The sequence below is a fragment of the Antechinus flavipes genome, chromosome 2, assembly GCF_016432865.1.
Source record: "Antechinus flavipes isolate AdamAnt ecotype Samford, QLD, Australia chromosome 2, AdamAnt_v2, whole genome shotgun sequence".
NCBI classification, from domain to species: Eukaryota; Metazoa; Chordata; class Mammalia; order Dasyuromorphia; family Dasyuridae; genus Antechinus; species Antechinus flavipes.
In genome coordinates, this window is record NC_067399.1 from 325,109,466 (window position 1) to 325,128,030 (window position 18,565).

At 37.3% G+C, this 18,565-nt stretch overlaps 1 protein-coding gene across 6 annotated transcripts in view; it reads left to right on the forward strand.

The window, feature by feature from the left end:
- Positions 1–15,968, forward strand: part of FBXO34 (F-box protein 34) — a 49,455-nt gene extending 33,487 nt beyond the window's left edge. For 3 of the 6 annotated variants that reach the window (XM_051977705.1, XM_051977706.1, XM_051977707.1), the window contains one exon: positions 11,921–15,968. In XM_051977705.1, coding sequence (XP_051833665.1) covers positions 12,116–14,017 — 1,902 coding nt within the window. In that variant the 5' untranslated portion in view covers positions 11,921–12,115 and the 3' untranslated portion in view covers positions 14,018–15,968. The remainder of the gene's footprint in view (positions 1–11,920) is intronic. The other 3 variants (XR_007950658.1, XR_007950657.1, XR_007950659.1) reach the window with 3 other exon arrangements.
- Positions 15,969–18,565: the final 2,597 nt, after the last annotated feature.

Sequence of the window (18,565 nt, forward strand, 5' to 3'; positions counted from 1 at the left end):
AGCAGGGCCAGGAGATCCTTATATACTTCAACAACAATACTATATGATGATCAATTCTGATGGACCTGGCCATCTTCAGCAATGAGATGAACCAAATCAGTTCCAATGGAGCAGTAATGAACTGAACCAGCTACACCCAGCAAAAGAATTCTGGGAGATGACTAAGAACCATTACATTGAATTCTCAATCCCTATATTTTTGCCCGCTGGCATTTTGGATTTCCTACACAGGCCAATTGTACAATATTTCAGAGTCCAATTCTTTTTATACAGCAAAATAACGGTTTGGTCATGTATACTTATTTTGTATTTAATTTATACGTTAATATATTTAACATATACTGGTCATCCTGCCATCTAGGGGAGGGGGTGGAGGGAAGGTGGGGAAAAATTGGAACAAAAGGTTTGGCAATTGTCAATGCTGTAAAATTACCCATGCGTATAACTTGTAAATAAAAAGCTATTAAAAAAAAAAAAAAGAATTTGGCCATTCCTAGAGAAGTTTACATGAACTGATGCTAAGTGAAATGAACAGAACCAGGTGATCATTATACACGGCAACAAGATTATATGATGATCAATTCTGATGGACTTGACTCTAACAATGAGATGATTCAAACCAGTTCCAGTTGGTGCTGAAGACAGACAACTATGCAGAGAGAGAGAGAGGACTGTGGGAACTGAGTGTGGTTCACAGCATAGCGTTTTCACTCTTTTTGTTGTTTGCTTGCATTTTATTTTGTCTGTCTGTCTGTCTCTCTCTTTTAAGCTTGTTTGATTTGATTTTTCCTATACAGCATAATGTATAAATATGTATGCATATGTTGGACTTCAATATATGTTAAACATGATAGAAATATATGTTGACTACTTGTCTAGGGGAGGGCATGGGGGAAAGGGAGAAACACAAAGTTTTGTAAGGGCTAATGTTGAAGAATTATCCACACATATGTTTTGAAAATAAAAAGCTTTAATAAAAAAAGAATTTGGCCACTATACCACTTGGTGCATATGTGCATATATGTTTAGTTATTCATATTATTTCATTATCTATGGGACCTTTGCTATCAGCCCCACCTTCCATTCACCTTTTCCCCCCTTTCCTATAGGATAAGATAAATTTCTGTATCTGAGTGGGGATGTTATTTTCTCTTTGAGTCCAAATTTAAAAGTAAGTTCAACATTTGTGCTTACCTTCTTCCTTTCCTTTTACTTTAATAGGTCTTTTATACTTTTTCATGTGATAATTTACCCTATTCTGCTTCCCCCTTCTTTTCCCAGTATAATCCTTTTTTTTTTTTTCATAATATCAAAGCCTACTTATACCCATACCCTTGACTAAGTATACTCCTAACTGCCCTAATAGAAATACAGTTCTTAGGAGTCGCTTCCCATGTCAGGGTGTAAACAATTTATTGAATACTGTTTCTCCCTCCCCCCCTTTTTAAAATAACCTTTTTATATTTTTCTTTATTAACAGCTTTTTGTTTTTCAAAATACATGCAAAGATAGTTTTCAATGTTCACCCTTGCAAAACCTTCCTTCGAAATTTGTCTCTCCCTCCCTACCTTGTCCCTCTCCTAGGCAGCAAATAATCTAATATAGGTTAAACATATGCAATTTTTCTAAACATATTTCCACATTTATCATTCTGCATAAAAAAATTCAGATCATAAAAGCGAAAAAATAAGAAAAGAAAAAGAGGCAAACAACAACAAAACTAATGAAAACACTATATTGTTTAGTTTCTGTCATACATTTTGTGGATGCAGATGTCCATCACAGTTGAACATCACATAATTTTGTTACTATGTATAATATTCTTTTGATTCTACTCACTTCACTTAGCAGTATTTCATGTAAGTCTTTTGCAGACTTTTCTGAAACTGTCCTGCTTATTATTTCTTGTAGAACAATAATATTCATATACTATAACTTATGCAACAATCCAGTTTCCAGGTCTTTGCCGACCACAAAAAAGGCTGCTACAAACATTTTTGCACATGTGGGTCCTGTTCCCCTTTTTAATAATCTCTTTGGGATGTAGACCCAGAAGCAACACTGCTGGATCAAAGAATATGCAGAGTTTAGTAGCTCTTTGGGCATAATTCCAAATTCCTCTCTGCAATGGTTGGGTACCGTTCATAACCCCATCACCAGTGTATTAGTATCCTAGTTTTCCCATGTACCCTCCAGCATTTTTATAATTTTCTTTTCCTGTCATCTTACGCAATCTGAGAGATACCTCAGAGTTGTTTTAATTTGCATTTCTCTAATCAATGGTGATTTAGTGTTGGAATCTTTACAAACTGCTAACTCATTAGATTTGATAGATGTTGGAATCTTTACAAACTGCTAACTCATTAGAGTTGATAGATTATTGATCTGATCTTACAAGAAGATGTTTTGGGCCAGAACCTGAAACAAAGTACTAAGTAGAACTAATTGATACAATGCTTGTGTTCACACCTTTACTCATTGGAGTTTACACGTTTGGGAAATTTCAGGGTTTAGTATGAGATGCCTGAATTCTTTCAGATCAATAATCTATCAACTCTAATGAGTTAGCAGTTTGTAAAGATTCCAACAATTTAGAACATTTTTTCATATGATTAGAAACAGTTTTAATTTCATCTGAAAATTGTCTTCATATCTTTTAACCACTTATCAATTGGGGAATGGCTTGTATTCCCTTTTTTTTTTTTTAAAGCTTTTTATTTATAAAACATATGCACGGATAATTTTTCAATATTGACCCCTACAAAACTTTCTGTTCCAAATTTCTCCCTTCTTTCCTCACCTCCACCTCCATTAGATGGCAGGTAGTTCAATACATATTAAATATGTTAAATCTAATATATGTATAATAATTATACACATTTATATAGTTATCTTGCTGCACAAGAAAAATTGGATCAAGAAGGAAAAAAAAAACCTGAGAAAGAAAACAAAATGCAAACAAACATCAGCAGAGTGAAAATGCTATGTTGTTGTCCATACTCGGTTCCCACAGTCCTCTCTCTGAGTATATATATGGCTTTCTTCATCACTGAACAATTGGAACAGGTTTCAATAATCTCATTGATGAAGAGAGTCATATCCATTGGAATTGATCATTGTATAAGTCTTGTTTGTTGCGTTGTATGATGATCTCCTGGTTCTGCTCATTTCACTTAGCATCAGTTCACGTAAGTCTCTCCAGACCTTTCTGAAATCATCCTGCTAGTCATTTCTTGCAGAACAATAATATAACATTCATATACCACAATTTATTCATCCATTCTCCATTTGATGGACATTCATTCAGTTTCCAGGTTCTTGCCACTACAAAAAGGTTACCACAAATATTTTTATACATGTGGGTCCCTTTCCCTCCTTTCAGATCTCTGAGATATAAGCCCAGTGGAAACACTGCTAACTTTTTGAGCATAGTTCCAAATTGTTCTCCAGAATGGTTTGAGCCATTCACAGTTCCACCAACAATGTATCAGTGTCCCAGTTTTTCCACATCCCCTCCAACATTCTTCATTATCTTTTCTGTCATTTTAGCCAATCTGACAGGTGTGTAGTGGTATCTCAGAGTTGTGTTAATTTACATTTCTCTGATCAGTAGTGATTTGGAGCACCTTTTCTTATGACTAGATGAATTTCTTCATCTGAAAATTGTCCATATCCTTTGACCATTTATTATTTGGAAAAAGGCTTGAATTCTTATAAATTTGAATTAATTCTCTATTTTAGAAATGAGGTCTTTATCAGAACCTTTGGGTGAAAAGATATTTTCCCAGTTGATTGCTTCCCTTCTAATCTTGTCTGCATTAGTTTTGTTTGTACAAAATCTTTTTAACTTAATATAATCAAAAGTATCTATTTTGTGATCAATAATGATCTCTAGTTCTTCTTTGGTCACAAATTCCTTCCTCCACAGATCTGAGATGTAAACTATCCTATGTTCTTCTAATTTGTTTATAATATCTTTCTTTATGTCTAGATCATGAATCCATTTCAACCTTGGTATACAAATGGCTTGTATTCTTATAAATTTGAGTAAGTTCTCTATATATTTTAGAAATGAGGTCTTGATTAGAAATTTTTTTCTCTAGTTTTTTGCTTCCCTTTTGAAACAGGAGTTTTTACTCCTTTTGTAGTAGAAAAAATCCCCATCAATCTATGGGGAAGAAATATCTTATAACAGTTAGGATTACAAATAAGTACTAAAGCTTTTTAGGCAGGGCTGCTGTTGAAGGCACGCCTGCCCTCTCACCTGGTCCCATTCAATAGAAAACTGATACATCAGTGTGGGTAGAACAGTGGCCTTCAAGTGATAAATTTCAGGTCTTATTAGATATAGTACAGGAGCAATTGGACCAAGGACACTTACAACCTTCTCTAAATATCTAAAATTTCTAAATTCCCTGTATTTGTTATAAGAAAGAAATCTGGAAAATGGAGGATGTTGACCGATTTAAGAAAAGTAAATGAACAGATGGAAACTTTGAGAACTCTACAGCCTGGACTTCCATCTCCTACTCATTTGCCTAGAGAATGGCCTCTCTAGGTTATAGACATTAAGGACTGTTTCTATTCTATCCCTCTGGATAAGGAGGATATGAAAAGATTTCTTTTTCAGTACCCAACATTAATTTAGCTGAGCTGTATAAAAGATATGAATGGACAGTTTTGCCCCAGGGAATGAAAAATAGCCATACTGTGTGTCAAATGTGTGTGGCTGCTGCTCTTACTCCAGTAAGAAAAGCATTTCCAAAAGTTATGGTCTTACGTTACATGGATAATATCTTGGGGCATGTACCTGAGGAGCAAATGTTAGAAGCATGTCTACAAAAGACCATACAAACACTAAAGAGAATTACAAATTGCATATAGCTCCAGAAAAAATTCAAAGACATGCTCCTTTTCAATATTTAGGATATGGAGTATATCCTAAGGTGCTTAGAGTATAAAAGCTATCTTTAAGAACAGAGAAGTTGAATGCCTTAAATGACTTTCTGAAATAGGAGATATCCAGTGGATGCATCCAGTGTTAGGCTTAACTGCCTATCAGTTCCAACCATTATATAACATTTTAAGGAGTGACACTGCTTTAAATTCACTACAGTTTACAAAAGAAACTCTAAGGGGCTTTGAGAGAAGTTGAATTGGCTTTAAACAATGTGGTTGAAAGAATTACTCAGACACCCTTGAAAATATCAGTTTTTGCTACATCAAGGACACAATGTGATCTAGTGGATCACCTTCCAAGTGCAACCAGAACAAAGCCTTTACTCCTTACCCAGTGCTTGTGTAGAGGATTTTATTAAAGGCTATTAAGAGAGTAGTACAATTATCTGGGATAAGACCTGACAAGATATATACCTTTTATACCAATGCACAAATTAATATATATTGAGTGGCAGATTTTATTGGCCACAGCTCCAAATTTTACACACAGGGTCTCCATTAAAGATAACAAATCCGGCTATTACATAATTGACTATGGATTTTTGAAGAAAAGGTTTCTAAGATTTCTCTTAAAAGACCAACTACTGTGTTTCCCCGAAAATAAGACACTGTCTTATTACATTTTTTTGGACAGAAAAACACCAGAGGGTTTATTTTCAGGGGAGGGCTTATTTTAATGAACATTGACAGCAATTTTCTAAATTCCCTGTATTTGTTATAAGAAAGAAAAATTCCCTGTATTTGTTATAAGAAAGAAATCTGGAAAATGGAGGATGTTGACCGATTTAAGAAAAGTAAATGAACAGATGGAAACTATGGGAACTCTACAGCCTATACAATTTATATTATAAAATATAAATAATAAAAAATAAAATAGATAAAAATGAGATTTCAAAATGCAGTTTTATAAACATTTTTAAGATGCCTCAAAAAATAGTTAAATATGTTAATATATGTTAAATCCAGTATATGTATACATATTTATACAATTATCTTGTTGCACAAGAAAAATCAGATCAAGAAGAAAGAAAGAAAAGCCTGGGAAAGAAAACAAAATGCAAGCAAACCACAACAGAGAGTGAGAATGTTGTGTTGTGATCCACACTTAGTTCCCGTAGTAATAATAATTCTCTTATTATCCAGAAGATGTAATAAACAGGTAAATGTGAACAAAAAAAAATACCTTTATTCAACAATGATCATGTCATCTTCTTCACCAACATCGTCATAAGTGTCCATACCCTGAATTCTGTCCTGGATGTCTTGCGCCTCTATTTCCTTCAGAAGAAGTGGACCCAATCTGTCATGTCCAGCAATATAGCTCTCTTTAAATGAACATGTCTTATCCAGGTAACCTGCTCGTAGTGCCTTGGCGACATAGCTGTCAGTAATTTTATCCCATGACTTTTTCACCCAAGTCACGACTTCTTGCAGACAGGGCTTCACAAAGTTTCCACGCTGATTTCTTTCCATTCTATTTTCAATGTAGTCATTGACTTCCATGCGCAAATGGTCCTTGAATGGCTTGTTTATTGCAATATCAAGGGTGTGGAGATAGGCAGTCATTCCTGCAGGAATCATTACTTGATCTATTCTTCTCTCTGCAAGGAAGTTCTTCATTTCTTTAGCGTGGTGAGTGCTGGCTGAGTTCTTCTTTTATCCTCCATCATGCCCCCTGAGTTCTTCTTTTATCCTCCATCATGCCCCCTCACTCCTGCTTACATACCGGGTTTTTCTGTTGTCTTGCCTCAGCTCTCCTCCGCGGCACTGCTCTCAATGGCGCCAGCAAGCAAATCACTGGGGAAGAACAGGATGACGCGCTCACTGCTGCAGCTGTGATTGGATGCAGCTCGCAGTGCGGCGTGCGTTTCATCTGGGGGCGGGGGGAGGGATAAGGGGGACGGTGCATACAGAGGGTACTGTAATGTAGCGTGTAGCGCAGGGGATCACCTTCACTACAATAGCAATCTCAATAGGGCTTATTTTCAGGGGAGGGCTTATTTTAGAGGAATCTTACACAGTAAGGAGAGGGCTTATTTTCAGGATAGGTCTTATTATCGGGGAAACATGGTATCTTTACAAATGCATCCAAGTATAACATTCATGCTGTATACTCTCATGACTTAACTATAAAGAGAGTAGTCAGAACGCCTTTTCAAGTCCACTCAGCAGAGAATGTATTGTATGCATTCATGCTAGCTCTTATTATCCAGAAGATGTAAACATAATATCTGATTCAGCTTATTCAGTGGGTGTAGTACAAAGAATTGCCACAGCCCAAATAAAATTTGTAACTTCTAACATATATCAACCCCTTTAAGGAACTTCAAGAACAAGTGAGAAAGCGTCAAGGTAAGGTTTATATCTTGCAAGTCCTATTTTTTATGGAAATTCAAAGGCAGATAGATCAGTTGATTTTTTGGTGAGGCATTTTACCTTTTTTTTTTTTTTTTCCATTCTTTAGATATATTTCGACTGATTTTCAGTGTCTTCTACAGCACAGCTTTTTTTTTTTTTTTACATTTACTTTTTAAAAATTATTATTATTATTAAGGCTTTTTATTTACAAAACATGGGTAATTTTTCAACATTGACCCTTGCAAAACCTTTTGTTCCAAATTTTCCCCTCCTTCTCTACACCCTCTCCTAGATGGCAGGTAGTCCAATACATGTTAAATCCAGTATATGTATACATATTTATACAATTATCTTGTTGCACAAGAAAAAGATCAGATCAAGAAGAAAGAAAGAAAAACCTGGGAAAGAAAACAAAATGCAAGCAAACCACAACAGAGAGTGAGAATGCTGTGTTGTGATCCACACTTAGTTCCCGTAGTCCCCTCTTTGGGTGTAGATGGCTCTCTTCACTGAACAAGTGCGACTGGTTTGAATCATCTCATTGTTGAAGATGCCACAAACAGAATTGATCATCGTATAGTTTTGTTATTACTATGTGTATAATGATCTCTTGGTTCTGTTCATTTCACTTAGAATCAGTTCATGTAAGTCTCTCCAGGCCTCTTTGAAATTATCCTGTACAGCACAGCTTTTTAAAATTTTCATTTGTTTTTATTTTCCCAGTTACGTGTAAAAACACTTTTTTGGGGGAGTTATACGTGTACATTCATTTCTTTTTCTTTTCTTTTTTTTTTTAAGTATATTTCCTTGTTTATTATATTGAGAGAAAAATGAGAACAAAAGGGAAGGAACCACAAGAGAAAAAGAAAAAAAATGAATATAGCATGTGTTGATTTACATTGTCTCATATTCTCTCTCTGGATGTAGATGGCATTTTTCCTTTGAGTTTATTGGGATTGTCTACTATTAAAAAGAACCAGTTCTGTCATAGAATTGCCTAAGTGTGAAGGGGCAGGTCAATTCTTTGTAAGCCCCCACAGCTGTGAATCATAACACACTTGAAGGAATTGCAAATCAAACTTTACTGACACAGATGTTGCTTGTGAATTGGGAATGAAATAAGTTGGAGGCAAGAGGAGAGAGCAATTGCCTCTCAGTCTCCTTGCATCGTTATTATCCTCTTCACATGAAAGAATCTATTCTGCTGGTCAGAATTAGATCCCCAGCAGCTACTAGCAGGTGACAATAGTTGATCATAGCACAATCTTGTTTTTAATGTATGTTCTGTATATTTTACTACATATACTATATATTGTATATTCCTGGTTTTACTTGTTTTGCTTAACATCAGTTCATGTAAATCTTAGGCTTTTTCCTCACTCCCTGTCCTCCCCTAGGTGTTAACACGTATTTTCCTAGACTTCAGGGTTCATACATGCAAAAATGGATGGAATAGAATGAAATTCAGTTCTTTTTATTATAAAATATAAATAATAAAAAATAAAATAGATAAAAATGAGATTTCAAAATGCAGTTTTATAAACATTTTTAAGATGCCTCAAAAAATAGTATATTTTAGAGCAGGGGTCCTCAAACTTTTTAAATAGGGGGCCAGTTCACTGTCCCTCAGACTGTTGGAGGGCCTGACTATAGTAAAAACAAAAACTTTGTTTTGTGGGCCTTTAAATAAAGAAACTTCATAGCCCTGGGTGAGGGGGATAAATGTCCTCAGCTGCCGCATCTGGCCCGCAGGCTGTAGTTTGAGGACCCCTGTTCTAGAGACTAAGGAGTAAATCATTTCCATTATTCAGTTTTCTGATAATTACATACTGTTATCAGACCACAAGAATGTTAGTGACCTAACATTAGATTACAATATTTCGTAGATATTAAGGATATTATTTCTCCCTCCCTAAAATAAAACCAAGCAAATTACAACAATTACTAGGGAAAAGAAAACTAAACTTTCTTTAAACAGCATGTTCATGCCATATGATTTTTATAAGTGATTTAATAAAAATAAAGAGAATCTATCTGAAAACATACATCAGAGGGAATGAAGACATCAAGAATTTTCTCAATGCCTTATACAAAATAACTTGTTCAGACAAGTCTAGGAAATAAGCTTCATCGATTCCAAGACCAAGTTTGAACATCCTATAAATTTGATTGGCATGTGTCTGGAAATCTTCCAAACTGAACCCAGAAAGAAGATAGCAGCGCAGTTTCATGCAATAAGATGACCAGATCTGGTCAGGAGATATGCCACCATGTAACCCATTATTGAGTTGGCTCTTAGTGCGTGGGCCTTGATTATTCTTTCCATGTTTGCTATCCAGTCACACAGTGATGGATTTCTAGGATGTCTTTCATAATTTTGCTAAGGTTTTCAACCTTTGCCTTTTTTTTCCTGCTGTTTGTTTTTTTCACCTTCATCTTCTGGGAGTTCCAAACCCTCATTGGTTGCAGACATTAAGACTTGCCTTCAAATTTCTTTAGCAACAGCTAAATATTCGTCAGTTGATTCAGTCCTATATATTACTTCTCAATCATGCTCTGAAAATGCTCAACAAAAGCTGAACTTGGTCCTTAGTTTTGCTAGTAATATGTTTCTGATTCTCCTTCATCCTCATGCAATAGTCCTTAAGTGTAATATTCTTCTCTAAAATGGTAATATTCTCTGGGAGCAGGTTTCTTGGGGGAGCTTCTGGGAACAGCCTTCGTTTCAGTTCAGTGTAATCACCCCATATGCAGTCAGGAGTTAAAGTTCAAATCCTTCTCCTTCAAAGTCTTGTCTCATTTCCTGGGGCCCAGTTAGCTTTCTTAGAGGCCTATCTCTCTCCTTGATTCCAAGAGCTCCTCCCATTAGTCCTTTGCCTCTGCCAACTTCTGCCTCTAGCTCCCTCCAAATGAGCTTCTAGTGGGCTTTTCTGTCTCAACTCAAACTTTTTTTTCTGTCTTAAATGTGGAACTTGAATGTAGTAGATCAGACTTTGACTCAGGCTAGTATTTCAGGTTTGATAATAGAATGAAATACTTGGTGAAGATCTGATGAAGTTGATAGTTAAAAAAAGATTTACTTGGCCATAGTGAATGAAGGATATTCAGAGTAGAGAGAATGTTTTACAAAAATTTTAAAACTATTACTAATATAACAGGTTAGGGTCAGTGTAAAGCAAAGTGTGTTGTTATGGGCCAGAACTTGAAACAAAGTGTTAAATCACTGGAATTGATAGAGACAATAAGCTTGTGTACTTAATTCACACCTTTAAGAGAGTTCACACATTAGAATTCACCCCCTTAGAGAGCATATATAAACTAGGAGCCTCAACTAGGATTGACTAAGGGAAATTCACAAGTCAGAACCCCACAAGCCCACTCTCTGGGAGGTAGAGTCACATTCATTCCTTCTTCCACCTTTGTGCTGGCTGGAGAGATTGGGAGGACGAGAAGCAAAAGACAGCAGCAAGAGTTCTTGAAATCAAGGTGAGAGGCCCCTAAGAAAGCTAACCAGCCCCAAGTGAAGGAGGTAAGATTTTGGAAGAAACAATAAAAGAATTGGACTTTCTCTTGGCTGCATTCGAGGTGATTACTCTGAACTGAAACGAAGGCTGCTTCCAGAAGGCCCCAAGAAACCTGCTCCTGGAGAACATTATATTTTTAAAAAGAGAATATCACTGTGTGTGTGTGTGTGTGTGTGTGTGTGTGTGTGTGTACAAAACAAACTATTAAGGAATAAAATCAGTATTCCTTAAAGCCAGAGATATAAGTGAGAATGAGAAATACCAATAGGTTTCACTAGCCTGAACCTCTACTTAGGATATCAGGTACTGTTCTACATGTCTTACATAATAAACAGTTTGTTTTGAGAAGATATTGAGGAGTAAAGGTTGAATTTTGTCATTTAGATAGATGTTTGGTAGTATATGTCCTGAGAGGTTTAAAAAGGATAATAAATTTTGTTGTTTCCTCTTATATTGACTCTGTTTCATATTTGTTTTATAATAATCCCATCCCTTCCATCTAAAACATAACATTCCTTTTTCCTCTCATCTGGTGGGTTAATGTTTTATTTCAGCTGAGATGAGTCTCTTGTGGTGTTTTTGTGACAGACTTTTGTTGAAAACAAGCTCATTCTGGAAGCCTGGATTTCTTTGGTTTCAAAAATTTTACTGATATATTTCTCTTTTGATAGTATCTTTATGACTATATACCTCTCTTCTCTCTTACCTATTGAGTGGAGCCACCTCTTGCAATAAAAATAAAGAGGAAGAAGGGGGGGGGAAAGCAGTTCTACCAATTTAGTTGTAAGGCAATTCTGATATTTGCATTATTTCTTCTCAAAAACAAAATTGGGCCACAATAATCATGCAATTTTTATTTATTTTTTATTTTTATTATTGTTATTATAATTGTATATATATAATATTGTTAATAATATTATTATTATTTTTATTAGTGGAGTCATAATATGTCTTCCCGTGTTTCTCTGGGTTCTTGATATTCATAGTGATGTTACTTTTACATAGATATGTAGGTATTCTTAATTTATTTCTCAGCTTTCTAGAAATCATCTCACTAATTATACATTTCTTTTCTGTAGGGCATCTGACTGACCTAAGGGTTAAGCCATATCATAAACTGCAGAAGAAAGTTTGACCTTTGGAAACTACAAACTGAGAACTCATTTGATCTGCCAAAGGCAAAAATAAGAAAAAGATAAAGTGTCCTTCCTTTACTACAGATCTTCAAAGTATCCTCTAGAATAGATCCTTGTGGGATTACTTCATCAAATATTATGTGTAATATGAGTGGAAAAGGTCCCGCCGAAAGCTTGAATGTTAAAGATAAGAATAATACACCATCCATGACAGTCCAACAAGTAGAAGAAGGAGAAGAGCCATTATGTATCTGGGCTGTTGTGAAACCTGGCAATACTAAGGAGAAAATTGCCTTCTTTGCAGCCCATCAGTGCAGTAACAGGACAGGCTCCATGAAAATTAAAAGCACTTGGGATATTGACGGAAGAGCTACTAAGAGAAGAAAGAAATCTGTGGATCTTAAAAAAGTCAAGGTACAATTAGAAAGGATGAAAGAAGGCAGTGTCAGCCCCTACCAACCTGAGCCTTTTGCTTGTGATATTGAAAATTGTTCTTTGCATTACATGAGTGACAATGGAAATGGATTCTATCCAGGGAAGCCTGCATCAGTCATCGAAATGGTTGCTTTCCTAGAGCAGAGAGCAAGTGCTCTGCTGGCAACATGCACCAAAAACTGTATCAACTCTTCTGCCACTCTGAGATTCACAAGGCAGTCTAAGGAGGTGCCTCCAGCCTCTGATCTCTTCTGTGTCCTGGAAGCCTGTGAGGACCCCCCGAGAGAAAATCCCAAGGGCGGCAAACCACAGGGTGAAACTGTGCACGTGCTTGACATGGTGGCCAGGCTAGAGTCGGAATGCTTGAAGCAGCAGAGGGAACGGGAAACGGGGGGAGGCCTTTCTAGAAATAACAGCTTCCGGAGGCATGTGGGCCGGGTGTTGCTGGCAAGTGGCACTCAGGAGGAGGGGAACGAAGCCGTGAAGGGGTTCCCTAAGGTCCCAGATGCTCAGGCAAATCCCACTGTGGCTGGGACTAGAGATGGTGCCCCAGAGAGTGTTGGCCACTGCTCTTCTCTGCAGGGAACAGAATCTTGGGAATGTGCCACCCCTGCTTCACTGTCAGCAGGCGTGGACTTCCATGTGGACAGCTCAACGTTAGAACCGGGGCAGCAGAGCGCTGTGAAAATACGAGGCAGGCGTGATGTGGAGATGGCCGAGAAGCCCCATGGGCCATCTTTTCTGCCTCACACCCAGCCTCAAGAATTACCATCAGATGCTATGCAAAATAAAGGGGGGACTGTTGATTGTATGAGTAAGAAGATTGTGCCATTTCCTAGCCAGAATCCTGATCAAAGAATGAGAGAGTCTGTGTGTATTAGTATTTCTGTATCCAAGGTGGAGAAAAATCAGGATTCTGGTATAAGCCTTTGTGAAGATCCACTCCCAGGGATGCTGTTCTTTCTTCAGCCTAATCAACCTGAAAAAATTGGTTCTGAATTGAGTGAAAGTACAAGAAATTCCCCAAGATCTCTCTCAAATGAGCTTTCTTGTGCAGATGATACAGAACTTGGGGGTGGAAATGTTTCAGTGGTAAAGCCCTTTGCACTAGTTGATTCTGCTACAGAAAGTACTATGGGAAATGCACTACAGGGTTTAGAAGGTTCTTGTTTGAAGAAGCAGGTGTCTCATGACTTTTTGGAGACAAGGTTTAAAATTCAACAACTGCTGGAGCCTCCACAGTACATGGCCTTCTTGCCCCATCACATAATGGTGAAAATCTTCAGGTTTCTTCCAACTAAGAGTTTGGTAGCTCTTAAATGCACTTGCTGCTATTTTAAATTTATCATTGAATACTATAACATCAGGCCAGCAGATTCTCGCTGGGTTCGAGATCCACGCTATAAAGAAGATCCCTGTAAGAAGTGCAAAAAGAAGTATGTGAAAGGGGATGTGTCACTCTGCCGATGGCATCCAAAGCCCTACTGTCAAGCCTTGCCATATGGCCCTGGATACTGGATGTGTTGTCACCGGTCTCAGAAAGGTGTCCCTGGTTGTAAGCTGGGTCTCCATGACAATCATTGGGTTCCTGATCTGCGTGGTTAAAGCTGCAGTATCCATAAGAAAGCTGGAAGCTGAAGAGGACTGTTAGAGCCTGTGTGAGGTTTAACTCTAAAGTAATGAGTGATTTATTTTTTAAACAATTATACGATCATATTTTTTTTTTAAACTTCAGTGAACTTTATATTCTCGCTGGCATCTATGTTTTAGGGAGGCCGGTGAGATAAGATTGGAGTGATAGAATAAATGGGAGTATCTGAGTTGAAAGTGGTTTGAATGGCAGGCACCAATGACAGGAGAAATATTCCAAATGCGGATTAGTGGGATAAATATATAGTGTCCTAAAGGGACTACTTTTGAAGGGGATGACACTTCATTCAGATGTACAAATTCTGGTATACGGTTTTTAAAGAAATCACTCATCACTGTATGCTTGATCTAAAACTGTTATTTGTGGTTAGCAAATGAATGTCATGCCCTGTGTTGTTTACAGTGTATATAATTGTTTTGTTTTCACAGGCTGTGAAAGCAGAGTGTGGCCTTTACTTGGTAGTTGAGCACTTTTAGCTCCAGTGTAAATAGCATTATTAAAATCTGTTGTACATAGTCAACAGCTGGCTGAACAACTTTATCACTACAATGCAGCTTGGAAGGCGTTGCAGCTATAGTTGTGTGCCCAGGTATCTTGTCTCAGATTTGTATATCCTGTATAAAACACAAATGTTTCCTGAATAAAATATGAATGTTTCCAATATAATATATGAATGTTTCTGGGAAGAAACTCTAAATACTGATGGGTTGGCTTATTAAAAAAACAATCCCAAGATGATGGCTTAACTGGACAACTTTAAAATTAGACAAGAGCAACCCTCTGTTATATTAGTGAAAATCAGTGAATAAAAAGAGTACTGTATAGTCAAATTATAAAATTGTTTACTTTATCCATATTGTCTGGTTATAATTTTTTAACTTCAATAAAATATAAATTCTAAATAGGATCTGAATTTTATAGAGATTTTTTTTCAACATATTGAATGGGAGTTGTGACAAAATGGAAAAGATTTCAAAATTGGGGGTGGGAGGGGAAGACGACCTGAAATTGTCTCAGCTCTGTTGTCTATTTAGCTACGACATAAGCAGGTCATTTTACTGGACCTCAACTTCCTCAGAGTTTTATATCTAAATATCTTTGATGATCTGGGAGTTGATTCAAGAAAATCTCAATTTTATTTTTTTATACTATCTATATGTGAATGTAGGTCATAATTGGTTTTATTCAGTGAATAATCAGTTACTGTTGTGGGAGCAACATTTCTTGAAAATGATGTGAAACTAAAAATGCAGATTGATGTATGGGAAATAGGAATTTAGGTTCCTGTGACTACCAAAAACTTTATATTAGAGATTCCTGAAAACATTTTTCTACATACAATTTTTTTATAACAAAACATTACTTCCAATAATCTGCACTTTTCCTAACAGAAACTATGAAATAAACCCTTAAAATGGGGGCAGCTAGGTGGCACAGTGGGTAGAGCACCAGCCCTGAAGTCAAGGACCTGAGTTCAAATAAGAAAGAAAGAAAAGAAATAAACCCATAGAATATAGGAAAGAGTAAGAGGTAACCCTGACCTGGGCAGGAAAGGGCTGGGGCCATGCTGTCAAAAGAATCTTGAGGTGAAAGGGGTAAAAGGAGAATTGATTAATCTTTTTGACCTCATGATTGAACATATTGAAAAGCATGTGCTTGAGTCAGAGCTCTGCCATTGATTGCTACAGGTTGGTGGGCAGCTGGAGATAGATATGAAGTGACCCATTTAATTTATCCACAGACTTAGCCACTTTTCCATTTTTTTCAGTTTCTTCATCGCTCGAACTTTGTGGAGCTTGCATTGTACCTCTTTTTCTCAACTGTGCAAAGCCACCGATATACTTTGTTGTCAACATGAAAGTGAAAATGAGGTTACTAATAAAATCCATGTGAATGCTTACATTATGTGAATGTGAAGATGATGTTTTTTGTTGAAAAGTTTGTCCCATTTTGGTTAGGAAAGTTGTACTAAGTTCAGAAACAAGGGCAGGGAGAAGAGTAGGTCGGTAACCCTTTAATTCTACGATCCTGTGAACAACTCAACACATCTAAACGCTTCATTTTGAAGATGAAGAAACAAACCAAAAAAGATTGTGACTTTCCCCATACATCTTATAAATGGCAAAGCTGGGATTTAACTCCAGGTCTTAGATTCCACATCCAAGACCAATTCTTACAGTTCCTGATACTGTTTAGAGATGAGAAGGATACTTGGTAAAACAGACAATTGTCTCCCCTTCTTAAGAGCTTGTATTATTGGGGGCATATTAATGACACATGAATCGGATCTAACCCTAAATGCAACAGCTCATGGAATGGGGAGATCATTAAGGACATCAAGGTTTCACAGAAAGTATTTGTATTAAGAATAAAATAATTGAAAAAATTAACATTACTTTCAACCCTTTAAATCTTGCCACTCATTTGGCCTTCTATTACCCATTCCTTAGTTAAGCAATGGAGAGTGTGAAATGCATGGAGGATTTAAAGATCAGCTACAGATAACTCTGGCGGGGCAGAAGAGATCCTGTTTTTTAAATGAGAACATATCCTGCCTCAACTACATTCCCCACTGTCTGCATGACCTCGAACAAGTCATTTGTTCACAAAATGAGGGTACTCTTTATCCCTCCCTATCTTAGAGCACGTTCAAATCTCAAATGAGAAGAAATAAAGAGACACCGACAGAGTGCTAGTTATTACCATTAACCCTGAGTGAACAGTAGCAGCCAAGCATTGTCAACCCCACGAGTGTCTGAAAACCATCTTAATATGGCAGTCATGTGAAGCTTCTGTCACTGAAGGCCGTGAGACTCCTGGGCTCCCAGTGCTGACAAGAAAAAGCCCCCTAAGTCCCTTTACTGTCCTTAACACTATCCCCAGATACATCCCTGGACTACTACTAGAAAAAAATTGCACTTCCCTCCCTATACCACGATCCTTGTTAAAATTCTGGTGTTAAGACAAAAGTCCTCCAGAAATCTTTTAAAACAACCCTGGATAGATAGCTTGCTCTTAGTTTAGAGGTCTATGGTTCCTTAAGGAGTCCTGGGGATTTGTATGGGGGAAATGATTGATCTTGATTTTCCCTTTTAACCTTTTAAAAAACTTAGCATTTCCTTCATTTATGATGGTAGGATGAAATTTCTCCTGTTTTCCCATTTTTAGCTGTGGTGGTTTTAAAATTTGCCAGATGCCTAAAAAGGCAAATACCTTATTAAATTGGCTTATTTCCTTCCTTAAGAATTTTTTCCCACCATGTTGTTAAACAAAGGCTGCTCTGGTTTTTACCTAGAATGTAATGAGAGAGGATTGAAAATGCAACGAGAATCTTAAAGGTGGTAAGTAAAAATTGGCTAGTTCTTGAATTAAAAGTAGTCACTGATCACAAGCTGAGAGTTCTTAGAATAAATGAACTTTTTTTTTTGCTATCTAATTTCCAGTTGGAATTAATTAGAAGATTAATTCTTGTGTGTCTCTGCAATGTAAGGGTGTTAAAACTCTGATGTCTCCCATATGACAAGACTTTCAAGACTACTACTACTCGTTAATCCTGCAAGGTTTGCTGACTTGTCTGGACATTCAGACCTGGACTGAATGTTTTCTAGCCCTGAACAAAAAACAGCCTGAGATATATATCCATTTGTTGCCTCAAAAAACTTATCTTTAATATTTTTACCATATTAAACTTGTGTTGCTGAGATTGAACTTTATTTTGGTTTAAACTCTTCCCTACATTATTCTACCCTCTCCTTAGTTCTCCTCACCCCGAGTTCACTTGATGTACTGTTTAATTTAATGTATTTTTATACCAAACTATTCAACTTTCTTTTGTTCAGAGGGATGAAGTTCTTGATACTAATTCTTCTTGTCCCTTCCTTAAATATATATTCTCATGTATGAGAAATAATGTCTCCCCCTTCTGTCTCATTTTTTCTCTAGTAAATAGTCTCTGCAGCTCTCAGCCTGACCTTCCTCTCCAGCCTAGCCATCCAGGTTCTCACTTTTTGAGGAGGTGCAATCTTCCACTGGATGTGGAAGTGGAAGCCAGCCCTGGGTCTTCTGCTGCCACGGTCGCCTCTCCTGGGCTCTGGCCGCTGGGCGTGCTGACTGCTTCAGGTCCCCTCCAGTTCCGTTTTGGGAGATGGGAGACTATGCTGCAGCCACACTGTCCTGCAGAAACAGCCCTATAACCTTGTCCACCTACCACCAGCTCAGCATTGTGGGCTCCATCCCGACAGGCCTCCCCCCGGGGCCAAGCTAGTTGCCCAGGCTGAGGGCAAGCACAGCAGGGGGCGGGCGGGGGTTCGTCAGCCTCACTCCCGACTGCTCAACCAAGTGCAACAAGTGCCGAGTTAATGCAGAAGCATTTTTTTTTCGTTGAAATGTGTTGAGTACTGAATTCCACTCGTTTTCAAAGTGGACGAGTGCCAAGGTACCAGTGTATTTGGTTTCAGGAAAACTTATTTAATGGATGTGTTTCTAGTTCTCCTGCTCCAGCC